General features: G+C 39.8%; 1 protein-coding gene across 5 annotated transcripts in view; it reads right to left on the bottom strand.

The window, feature by feature from the left end:
- Positions 1-6,714: 6,714 nt before the first annotated feature.
- The window catches only part of EIF5A (eukaryotic translation initiation factor 5A), a 31,892-nt gene continuing 25,615 nt past the window's right edge, over positions 6,715-12,991 (bottom strand). For all 5 annotated transcript variants that reach the window (XM_085878269.1, XM_085878272.1, XM_085878268.1 and 2 more), the window contains exons 4-6: positions 9,904-10,035; positions 9,368-9,438; positions 6,715-8,908 (exon numbers count right to left, since the gene is read on the bottom strand). In XM_085878269.1, the coding sequence (XP_085734395.1) occupies positions 9,376-9,438; positions 9,904-10,035 (195 nt within the window). In that variant the 3' untranslated portion in view covers positions 6,715-8,908; positions 9,368-9,375. The remainder of the gene's footprint in view (positions 8,909-9,367; positions 9,439-9,903; positions 10,036-12,991) is intronic.

The raw sequence follows: 12,991 nt of genomic DNA, 5'->3' as shown, positions 1-12,991 counted from the left end.
AGAAGGTAGCGACGCAAACCAGAAGTTTCTATGATGATTCTGCACCAAACCATCAAAAATCGAATGTTTCACCTCACTGTGACCTTGACCTTTGACCGATTTTGACGAAAAATCTAATCAGCACTCGCCATCACCCTCCTGAATCACGTGGTGTAATTTGACATTGGTATCTTCTTCCGTTCTCGAGTTATCTGTACGAAACCATCAAAAATCGAATATTTGACCTCACTGTGACCTGGACCTTTGACCGATTTTGACCAAAATCTAATCAGCACGAGCCATCACGCTCCTGAATCACGTGGTGTAATTTGACATTGGTAGCTCCAACCGTTCTCGAGTTATCGTGCCGACAAACAAACAAGCAGTCATAGACTGGTACTTACGAAATTGTCAACTTGACCTCGGACCTTATCTAATAAAAGCTGTCTCCAGAGAAGGTGGCGACGCAAACCTGAAGTTTCTATGATGATTCTGTACCAAACCATCAAAAATTGAATGTTTTGGATGTTTGACCTCACTGTGACCTTGACCTTTGACCGATTTTGACCAAAATCTAATCAGCACTAGTCATCACCCTCCTGAATCACGTGGTGTAATTTGACATTGGTCGCTTCTTCCGTTCTCGAGTTATCGTGCCTACAAACAAACAAACAAACAAACAAACAAGCAGTCATAGACTGGTACTTACGAAATCGTCAACTTGACCTCTGACCTTGTCTAATAAAAGCTGTCTCTCGAGAAGGTAGCGACGCAAACCAGAAGTTTCTACGATGATTCTGCACCAAACCATCAAAAATCGAATGTTTGACCTCACTGTGACCTTGACCTTTGACCAAAATCTAATCAGCACTAGCCATCACCCTCCTGAATCACGTGGTGCAATTTGATATTGGGAGCTCCTACCGTTCTCGAGTTATCGTACCTACAAACAAACAAACAAACAGAAACGGAAGTCATCAATATACTTACAAAATCTTTAGATTTCATAAGTAACAAGCAGTCATAGACTGGTACTTACAAAATCGTCAACTTGACCTCTGACCTTGCCGAATAAAAGCTGTCTCCAGAGAAGGTAGCAACGCAAACCAGAAGTTTCTACGATGATTCTGTACCAAACCATCAAAAATCGTAACGTCGACCGAAGCAAAAATCTCCATTTCTCCACGCAATTACACCTTAACGTAACTCAACGACGCGTTTGCTCGAGCGCGCTGCACCACGTGACGACCCGTGACGCGTCGAGTGAAATATTTTTTTTATAAAATCTTAAAACGTCTCCAAAACATCCGATTTTTACCAGAATTTCGACAACCGAGTTTTAAGCGTCCTAAGCGATCGCAAAAACCGAAGACAAAATTAAAATCGAAGTTAAAACGAACTCATAACGTCGAGCGAAGCAAAAATACTCCATTTCTCCACATGAATTTACGGAATTATGTTTGACCTCACTGTGACCTTGACCTTTGACCGATTTTGACCAAAATCTAATCAGCACTCGCCATCACCCTCCTGAATCATGTGGTGTAATTTGACATTGGTAGCTTCTTCCGTTCTCGAGTTATCGTGCCTACAAACAAACAAACAAACAAACAAACAAACAAACAAACGGAAGTCATCAATATACTTACGAAATCTTTCGATTTCGTAAGTAACAAACAAACAAAGGGAAGTCATCAATATACTTTCGAAATCTTTAGATTTCGTAAGTAACAAACAGAAACGGAAGTCATCAATATACTTACGAAATCTTTAGATTTCGTAAGTAACACAAACAAACGGAACTGATCAATATACTTACGAAATCTTTAGATTTCGTAAGTAATAAAACCTCCATCCCAAAACCACTCCAAGGAAAAAATTGAAACTTGGCAGATGGCAAGTACTCCTGATGGGGGGATAAGGCTGATTATATATATATATATATATTTTTTTATTAATGTCACAGGTGACTTCGTTATGACGTCATGATCACATACATAAAACACTACATCTGCTCAGGATGATAAATTTTATGGTCATCTCAGATAAATTGGTCCACAAAAAAAAAAAATAATTGCTCATCAATCATGTGCTTCAGCAGCCATATTTTTTTTTAACCTTCAAAAATCTGCTCGATACGGCCAAACAGATCGAAGCAAAACTTTACACATATGACTATCCATGAGGAACAAAACGTTCACACATATGAAGTAGGGTATTCCACTTTTGCAAAAGTAGTTGCTGGAATGAAGCACTATGTGCCTATCGATTCCACGAGTGAAGTTAGGTGATTGACCAAAGTTTGAAAATTTTCGCGCCTTTTTTGACCGTGGGCCGGCATTTTGAAATTTCAGGAAAAATCCATATTTTTGGAAATAATATTGATTTTTGAATATTAAAAAAATGGCAACCCCTTCTCAAAATGTTGGGACAAGTTGTGAATAATATTTACAGGTATCATACTGGTGCCCACTGAAGTGCATTCGGCCATCTAAACGCAGAGAAATATATATTTTAAAATATTCAAAAATCAATATTATTTCCAAAAATATGGATTTTTCCTGAAATTTCAAAATGCCGGCCCACGCTCAAAAAAGGCGCGAAAATTTTCAAACTTTGGTCAATCACCTAACTTCACTAGTGGAATCGATTGGCACATAGTGCTTCATTCCAGCAACTACTTTTGCAAAAGTGGAACACCCTAATATGAAGTCATGGGTCACATGGTTTGGCAGCCATGTTGGAGTTACCCAAAAACCAACAACAATCTTCTCCAGAACGGCTGGACAGATCGAGGGGAAACATCACAGAAACGTTCCCCAAGCCTTTGGTGACACCGGGGTATTCACGAATAAATTATAGGAGACATGGTCTGGCAGCCATAACGGATTGAGTAAAAATCTGGGAATTTTTTTTTTCTCTTGAACCGCTTCAATCGAAATGGAACCACAATTACGATCTTGACGTGATGGTGAATAAACGTTTTAAATTTCAACCTGATCCGAAGCATCGTCTGACAACCAGAATTATTTAATTTTTTGAATCTGGGTTCTTTTTTAAATTAAATAAGGGTCACTTGGCTGCGCTTGGATGGGTTTGAGGGAAAGGAGTGTCGCAGCTGAAACCCGAATCCTATCCAGGTTTATCCTGATGACTTCATCTTTGCTTTTTTGCTCGGTCAGGTTGTTTCTGATGACTCCAATGCACGACTGTACCTATTTGGTCTTCCATTTGATTTATATTGCATATGGCAGCACAACATCTTCGTCAGCCGTATCCTTGCCCTTCAGATCCTCACCGAATGCAGCTGAGAGTTTTGGCAGAGGCTGCTTGCAGCCAATGTTGATCTCTGCAAAGCATTTGATTCAGTGATGCCCTCTGGAGGATTCTTGGTCTTCGTTGGGTGCCACCAAAACTGATCAATCTGATGTCTGAACAATACTCTCGAACTGAGAATGCTGTGAGATATGGTGGTACCATCTCCGACTTATTTCCAGTTGTTACTGGAGTACGTCAGGGGTGTGTCCTGGCCCCCACACTTTACAGCACTTGCATGGACTGGATTCTGGGGAGGATTTCAGAGAGATCAAGCTGCAGTGCATCGTTTGGGAATGTCAAGATCTCTGACCTTGATTTTGCAGGTGATGCAGTCATCTTTGCAGAGATTCTGGATATCCTTTTGGGGGCCCACGAGGTGCTGAATGAGGAGCCGGAGCCACTGGGATAACAGGTTTCCTGGGTCAGCACTAAGATCCAGGCTTTCAATGACACATTGGATGCTGCTATCTTGTCTGTACCCTTGATGGGCCAGGCATTTGCCTGGGGGACTGGCAGAAAGTTGACGTAGTGACATGCTGCAGCGGTGCATGCACCCACACCTAACCTCAGTCAGCTCACTAGTGGCCATTTTTTTGGGCCTGCTGAAAAATGCCTGACTTGGAACGGGCCACAATTTCTTGATAAATTTTTCGTCACTTTCCTCATGTGATTGAATGCCTGATCACCATACCGATGAAGAGCTGGATACATTGCAATGTTTATAAACGCCCGGAGATGCCGGAGTTTGCAGCTTTATTTCATACCCACATGACAAAAGAACGAGAATCTCTTAATCTCAGCCAAATTTCAAATTTTAAACTTCTTTATTGATGTCAGTCATCCCACTGCTAAAATAGAAATATATGTATAAAAAAAAAGTGTTCACATGTGCAATTTGGATATTGCTTCACATTCCAGGCATCGATGGGTCCATTGTGTTTATTTCACCGATCAGCAATCGCTAATCACTTGCCAAGCCAGACGTTCCTTATCAACCATTTTGTTGGGAGTGTTTGCTTGAGTGTTTAAGCCACTTGGTGAGCACTCAACAACATTCGCACTGTCTGAATCGATTAATCAACTTGAACAAAGTTCATGGCCCATTCCCCTGCGTTTGGATGTGTAGTAGATCCCTCACTGAAATGTGCTATTTTATTTTACACGATCTTTCATTATACCACCCGCCACTTCGGCATAGATACATAAAGATGAGAGCGCATACCTCCGCCAAGCAATTCCTGATCCACGAGAACATATCAAGCCGAACACATTTTTTGAAATATGGCATACAGTACTATACCATTTTTGGCCCCATCTCTCAATAAAGAATCACTTTAAAAACTAAATAATTCTCATATCTAGATCTTCACCAAAATCGAAGAAATTCGTCATGGTGACACCAAACCTGTCAACCACGTTTCATCCAAATCCATCCTCAACTTTGAGATATCCTACTCACAAAACAGACAGAAAGGGGTGAAAACATCCTTCAGCTTTGGTGGCAGAGATAAACGTTTCATTAAGTGTCTTCAACCGTTTTGTTGGAGTGCGTGCTTGAGTGGTTAAGGTACCTGCTGAGTGCTCTTCAAGCTTCGATGATGATTTGGTGGCATGGTTCGCTGTGGGGATCATGGCAGCGTAACTCAGGTACACAAACTTGCTCTAAGCTGTCTCGCCTGGGTTTGAATCCTGACCCAACTATAAACCGTCACCCCGTGTTTCACAGGCAGAGTGATTCATCAACGGGTGCCATCTCAAATGGACATTAAAACTGGTGGAACCCTCCCCAATGCCCTCAGCTCCACCCGTTAAGGACTGACGGTTTCGTTTTGCATTTAAAACTGCTTCCCAACACTGCATGATGTACAAATCAGATTTGGAGTGAGCCGATCGGAGAGGTGCAAAGGTCGCTGCTGTCTGAGCCAATTCCACTCCTATTTTGAGAGCCCTCACAGGAGCTAAGATCAGAATGTGCATCCTGGCCAGGAACAAACCAACGAAGAAGCAAGCCCTGTTCCAAATATTTGGAGGACATCTCTCATTGACTCAATACGAGTATGCAAAAAGTTGAAGGATTCGTCAGAGTAAAAGCCTTGAGTTAGTGTTATCTCCGGCCAGTCTTACATTAACTGTTTGGCCAGCAACTTCTAAGTGCAGCTGTTGCAAAAGGCTTGCCGTGTTTGGGAGGACGGTTGAAGCGCATTGCTGCTGTAGTTATGTGGTGTAGCTGCTGTCCAAATCCACACTAACATGCTTCTTATACACAAGTTGCAACAGCACAGCATGTTTACAGGCTGCAGCGACATGCCGATATTAAATTTCCATCCAAGACTCAGGTGAGTATAAAACAGACAGGACAACTTAGGACAAAGGTTAAATGGCACATTATGGCTTGTGTTAATGAGCCTCGATTTTTTTTAATAATAGAATGAGAGCTTATTTATTACACCCCGTTAACATTTTATGCCACTTGTACGAGGTGTATTCAAAAAGCATCCAACCTTAATTTTTCGTGCGTCAACAAATGAAGCTCGGGAGGCGTGGTTTGGTGCACGTATGTAGGCGATCCTAATTAGTATGCGTGAGTATTTTCCCGCCTGCAGAAGCTGTCAGTCACCGACAGACCGCCGATGAGTGAGGAAGTGTAAGTGAGTGCCGTTGGATTTTCTCTTTTGACAAAATGACGGATCACTGTGTTGAAGAAGTTGGGATCGCTGTTCAGTCTCCAAATGGCGTTGCTTCTGCTCGATCGTTAGCAGCTTTGGCACAAACTTCGCTGACATTCTCCTTAAGCCCAAATGGAATGAACGGATCCAATGCTGACGCCCGCCTCGTCTGCAAGTTCTCTGATCGTGATTCGACGATCCTGCATCAGCAGGGTCCTCACTTGGTCAATGACGATCTCATTTCGGGATGTTGAGGGCCTACCAGAACGTGCTTCACTTTCCACTGATGTGCGACCGTCTTTGAAGCGGTTGTACCACTCTTTTATCTGTGTGGTGCCCATTGCTTCGTTCCTGAAGGCCTGTTGAATCTTGCAGATAGTTTCCACTTGGGAATCGCCAAGCTTTACACAAAATTTGATGCAGTAGCGTTGTTCAAGTTTTTCCGTCATTTTGTCAAAAACGAAAATCCGAAGGCGCTCACTTACAGTTCCTCACTCATCGGCGGTCTGTCGGCGACTGACAGCTTCTGCAGGCAGGAAAATATTCACGCATACGAATTAGGATCGCCTACATATGTGCACCAAACCACGCCTCCCGAGCTTCATTTGTTTACGCACGAAAAATTAAGGTTGGATACTTTTTGAACACACCTCGTATATGAACGATTTCCAATTTCAGAGAAATCCAAGAAAGCGTTTTCATGCCTCATTTGAGGTCATCACTTTTCACGAAGATAACACCAGACATCAAGGACGATGAACCTCTTTATTCAGTTTTATCTCCATCCTTATTGAAAGCACACTGAAAAATAAACCAAATGGCTGCCTACAACCCACCTAAATGCCACAAACTGCATGCTTTATGTTAACCATAATCTACACTGGCCTCAAGGCCTCCCATCCCTTAGTTAAGAACTTGGCTTGAAAGATGTAACAACAACAAAAAAAGTCTTGGCCATTTCAATTTCAATGGTGCACACACTTATCTGCAGTGGCATGTAAGAGGTGAGTTTCACATCCCATCTGGAACACTCAAGTGGTACAATCTAAGATTTTGAATCAATAGCCTCAGAACAATTTCACCCCTTGCCCCCCCCCCCAAGCTTCATCTCTTCTCAAAATAAAGAGGTCAACATTGCACTTTGACCACCTTTCACTTTCTCCCACCTGCACTCAACTCCCAGATATCCACAACTCAAATATGCAATGTACGTTTGAGCATTCAGAAAATTTGCTGTGGCAAAAACCTGCAAAAGGGAATAGCTTCCACCATTTGGTCAAGATTAATGCAGATTTATATTTTGAATGACAATTATTTATTTATTTTCCCCTCATTAAGCTGGAATTTCAGGTCATGACCCTTCTGCATCTCTTAGCTTTGTTACATCACACAAGTTTAAAACCTGCAAATCATCCATTGCTGGTGAGAACTAAATAAAATTCAAATTTGTAATGAATGACATCAGCTCAAGACAACTCTGACTGCAATCTTACATTTTTCATTGAACTTTGTAATTAACCAATTACGACAAAAAATATATAAAAAAAAATTAACCCCTCCCCTCCCCCAAATGGCAGTGGTATGGCATGTCCACCAATATTCTGCAAAAATAAAAATAAAAAGTTAAATTAATGCGACTAAATTAAATCATATTCGTTTATTCACCAGCATGAATACAAATGGGAGGTTTTAACAATAAAAGTTGTGCAACTGATCATTACCAGCAAAATATTTGGAGGTCAAAACTTTTGCATTTGACATAAACTTCAAAATGGTCTGCAAGACATGACAGCCAAAGTAACTTGCAAGCAAGTGCAACATACCTAGAAATTGGAATAAAAAACAACCAATTTCAGCTGAAAGACCCACAGCCAGACTCATTCAATAACCATGCATCAACAAAAATACAAAAAAAAGTAACCAACCACTTTCAATGTGTGCATTATGCTGGCCAAGCTTTGCAAATTGGTCCTTTAAAAAAATGTTTTTTTTACTTTTGCTCCAAAAGTTTATGTATGTAGATTCGCAAAATATTAGCTATTTGGAGACCAAAATCATTTCAGGAGGGACAAACTTATTGGGTGTGCCCAACATGACCATTTAAGTTTAGGATGCAAGTTTAACAAGCAAATTTCCCTCAAATGCAAAACAAGTAGGGACCGTCATGGAAACCTTCCAAACCTGATTTACTCAAACCAATCGTTGAACCAGCACTGCCCCCCTCCCACCCCCCACCCCAACCAAAAAAAAAACTAAAAAAGGCAAACAGCTTCAACATTAACCTACTCGCACTTGCCCAACACAAATTTCCGTAACAAGGCAAGTCTAATACTGTACAATTACAAGCCTTTGTGTATACACAAACAAGCACTTGCCCCAAAGCCCAAATAGGCAAGACAGCCATCATATGAAGCTCAGAAATCCAGGAGTTCCACTGTAATAACATTTATTGTTTAGCAACTTTGCCCAGCATACGGTGAGAAGCAAAAGTGAGATCTATAATTTCCATGCCATTTAACCATAAGGGAGTTGCTGATTCATTATGCACAAGCACGCAACAGCCTCAACTTGGGAGTCCACTTTAGCATTTCAAAGAATTTTTTTTAAAAAGGGGGAAATAAAAATAAAGGTAAAAGAACCCAAAATAAAGTTGGCCTGGTTACTTCATTTTACCACCAGGTTGTACTGGGGAGGAAAAAAAACAAAACAAAGAAAAGTGAAGTGGAATAAGATGAGCAAAAAAAAAACTTCAAATACTGAGATGCAATTGGATTCTGGGAAGCAGGCTATTTACTGTTGCTATTGCAGTTAAGGCCAAGGCAGGGCAATCCCAACTAAGGGTGATAAAACCCTTGAGGGTCAGTGGCATGTTATGCTCCTTGCTGGTCATTTGTGGTTTCTAGGCAGTTCCAACAGTTCAATTCAGCACTAGTGCCTCAAGAAATCTGTGGAAGGGAAAGAACAATTAGTGCACACACAACCTTTTCCAAAACTGCACAAAATTCCAATAACTATAATAGCACTCAGTAGAGCGAATACCTCACGAGGCTGAACAGTTTATATTTTGTATCCCAATGAAAGGCTGGATCTGGACTTGAACCAAAATCAAATTGACTCGTTTGTCATCGAACCAACTCATTCACAACTTTCTGAAATAATATATATAATCATTTGTTGACTCTGCATCTCAATGGTGAAGAATCACGAAAGATTTTTTTTTATTCTCGTATCCAGATCTTCACCAAAATCTCATCAAATCGTCCTCACCACACAACCAAGCTGTCCACCAATTTTCATCCGAATCCATCCACAACTTTGTGATATACACCATTAACAGACAGGGGTGAGAACAACCTCCACCCACTTAAGGTGGCAGAGGTAAAACAAAACAAAAACATATTCACCTGCATTGTCATTTAGAAATTGCTTTGATCCCCACAGCACTCTCTTCCTGCAGAGCACCTAGAACAGTGATCTATGGAACAGACATTTGCAAAGGATCAAAAGAACTAATGAAATCAGCAAGTTACACGCCAAAAAATTATTTATTTTAGTTCAACACAAAACAACTTTAGACTAAAGCATGCAGGTGGACATTAAAAGTGAAATTGCATGAATGATAAATATGAAAAAACCCAAACTCAAACTGATAGCAGACACATCAAAAAATAAAACAAACCCAACTCTACCCATTGTGATGAGCAATAAGTTGGTGCAAACTCAAACCCAACAATTCACAAGTTGGGAATGTCCAATTAAGAAATCTTGCTTTCCATTTGACTCTCAAAGAAAGAAACAAACAAACAATAAAGCCAGAGCCAGGGTTAAAGGAGTACCGAACCAAGATTACTAATTACAGCCAGTCTCCCGAAACAAACTTTAAAAGAGATGGTTTAATCAGAATGGTAAAACACAACAGCGACAAAACAGTTAAACTCACAACAAACTCTTCTTCACGTTCATGCCTTGCAAGGATGTCCTTGCCCAGGTCACCCTCTGGGAGGCGAATATCTTGACGTACTTCACCACCCTCATCCATGAGAGACATGAAGTCATCATTGACGCCAAGAAACTGCCAGAAAAAGAAAAGCAATTACTGCAAGAATCATGAAATACCATCTGTTCATACACAAGTGGAGGGGGGGGGGGAAGAGTATGGTGGGGGCAGGTGGCAAATAAATGTACATTTAAAAAGAAAAACAAAGTAAGCAAATAAATAAAAAACACCAACCAACTCACTTCGGAAGTCCATCAAAATTGAAAATAAATAAAAATAAAAACAGGCCAACATCAAATCCAGCTCAATATCTCAATTTCCAAGCAATACACACTATATATATATATATATATATATATATATATATATATATATATATATATATATATATATATATATATATATATATATATATATATATATATATATATATATATATATATATATATATATATATATATATATATATATATATATATATATATATATATATATATATGGCGAAGCGCATGTAAATGCGAGTGTAAACCACTCTGTTTCAAAAATGTCAAAAAATAAAGTTTGTTCCATTGCCTTCTCACTACATTTTCCTGAAAGTGTAAGTCTAACCGAGTTCAGAACAAAAAACCGTTTCGCTTAATTACATATACTAGTACGGGCCCGTAGGGGCGTGCCCGTAGGTGAGTGCCCATAGGTGAGTGCCCGTATATGCAGCCCTCTCTTGCCCCCACCCTCATCCCCCCCTCTCGCAGATATTGGTCAACAGATAAATGGCCGTAACTTGGGAACTACTCGTCCGATGAATATCAAACATCGAAAAGGCACACCCGCGGGTCCCCAGCAATATTCCTGGCAAGTTTCAATCAGATCGTACCGTCAATCGTGCAAAAAAATAAAAATAAAAAAATAAATAAACAAACATTAATTGTGACGTCATTCGTGACGTCTTGCACCGTGTCTTGTCATTGGTCGACAGATAAATTGCCGTAACTTGGGAACCGTTCGTCCGATTGATATCAAACCTCGAAAAGGCACATCCGGTGGTCCCTGGCAATATACCTGGCAAGTTTCAATGAGATCGGACCAGCGGTCGTTGAGAAACGGCGGTCGCAGGCAAAAAGAAAAAACCACACACACACAAACCACACACACACACACACACACAAACCACACACACACACACACACACACACACAGACACACACACACACACACACACACACACACACACACACACACACACACACACACACACACACACACACACACACACACACACACACACACACACACACACACACACACACACACACACACACTCTGCTGGAATTATAGATAGATATACTGAAATATGATACTTTGAAGAAGGGGAACCTATTCTGATGGTTTTGAGAGTTTTCAATGAAATTACCTAATTTTTCTTTTTTGGCAAAATAAATGAAGGTCATCGTATGTTACTTATTCTAGCAACTAATCTAATAATCAAAATACCAATTTCTGGGATTATTAAGAAATAATACATACCTATTTTTTTATAACTGCTCTATTTAGTGACTGTCAGATGCTGAAAAGCACTAAGAGATTTATCGAACAAATTCTTAGACGTAAATTTTCAATTCAATAAATTCTGGGAGTAACAAAACTGTTTTAACTGCCTTCTAAATTAAAATATTTTTTAAATACCAGGAAAAATATTTTTAAGAAAATTAATTTCTAATCAAATTCAAAAAAGTGAGACGTGCAGTCGGACAAAAATGCAAAATTACTCTAAACCAAAGCCATGTATGTTTTCAATTTTTTTATATTATATCTATATCACTGTTCCCCATTTGTAAATAAATTTTAGCAAAAATAATCTGATGCACAGAAGACTAAAAGCATTTTTTTTTTAAACGTGACGTGCAGTCGGACATTTGGGTTGGAAAGTTCGGTCAAGCCGCTGTAATTAAGTATCCACCCGGATCAATTTTTTTTTTTTTACATTGATAATTAGTTGAATAATTTAAGACACGTAAATACGAGTTATTGATAAACTAGTCATTTTGTTCGGGGATTTCATAGTCCCAGGCTCTAAAAGGGCAATATAACAAGTAGAAATAAAAATATGCCAGAATGAGCATATATTATGCGACTCCACCACTGACCGACACAAATGCTGATTTTCTCAGGTGGTGGGTGACAACTGTTTGATTAGATGAGAAATTTCATATAGAATGTTTTCTATGTTGTGTTTTTGCATGATCTAATGTCATATTTTAAGGTGAAACAAGAAACAAGGCCAATACTGGGCATTTATATTCAATAAAAATCTTGTAGATTCAGTAATATAAATCATAGACCCGTGAACCTATATATTTTAAGGTCCTATGGAACACTGTGCAATGAACCAAATTTCATGACCAGTAGTAGTCTTTGTGACTTTCAAAAATGCCACTCAATTCAGGGTATGCCCTAAAATAGGGGTGGTAACCACGTACATGCGCTTAGCCATACAGTGGGGAGAACAAGTATTTGATACACTGCCGATTTTGCAGATTTTCCCACTTTCAAAGCAAGTAGAGGTCTGTAATTTTTATCATAGGTACACATCAACTGTGAAAGACGGAATCACAAACAAAAATCCTGAAAATCACATTGTATGATTTTTAAATAATTAATTTGCATTTTATTGCATGAAATAAGTATTTGATACATCAGAAAAACAGAACTTAATATTTGGTACAGAAACCTATGTTTGCAATTACAGAGATCAGACATTTCCTGTAGTTCTTAACCAGGTTTGCACAGACTGCAGCAGGGATTTTGGTCCACTCCTCCATATAGATCTTCTCCAGATCCTTCAGGTTTCAGGGCTGTCGCTGGGCAACACAGACTTTCAGCTCCGTCCAAAGATTTTCTTTTGGGTTCAGGTCTGGAGACTGGCTAGGCCACTCCAGGACCATGAGATGCTTTTACGGAGCCACTCCTTAGTTGCCATGACTGTGTTTCGGGTCGTTGTCATGCTGGAAGACCCAGCCACGCCCCATCTTCA

The sequence above is a fragment of the Eptatretus burgeri genome, chromosome 4, assembly GCF_056783735.1.
Source record: "Eptatretus burgeri isolate ZD-2024b chromosome 4, Ebu_testis_v1, whole genome shotgun sequence".
NCBI lineage: Eukaryota > Metazoa > Chordata > Myxini > Myxiniformes > Myxinidae > Eptatretus > Eptatretus burgeri.
This window is presented reverse-complemented; position numbering and strand designations above follow the sequence as displayed.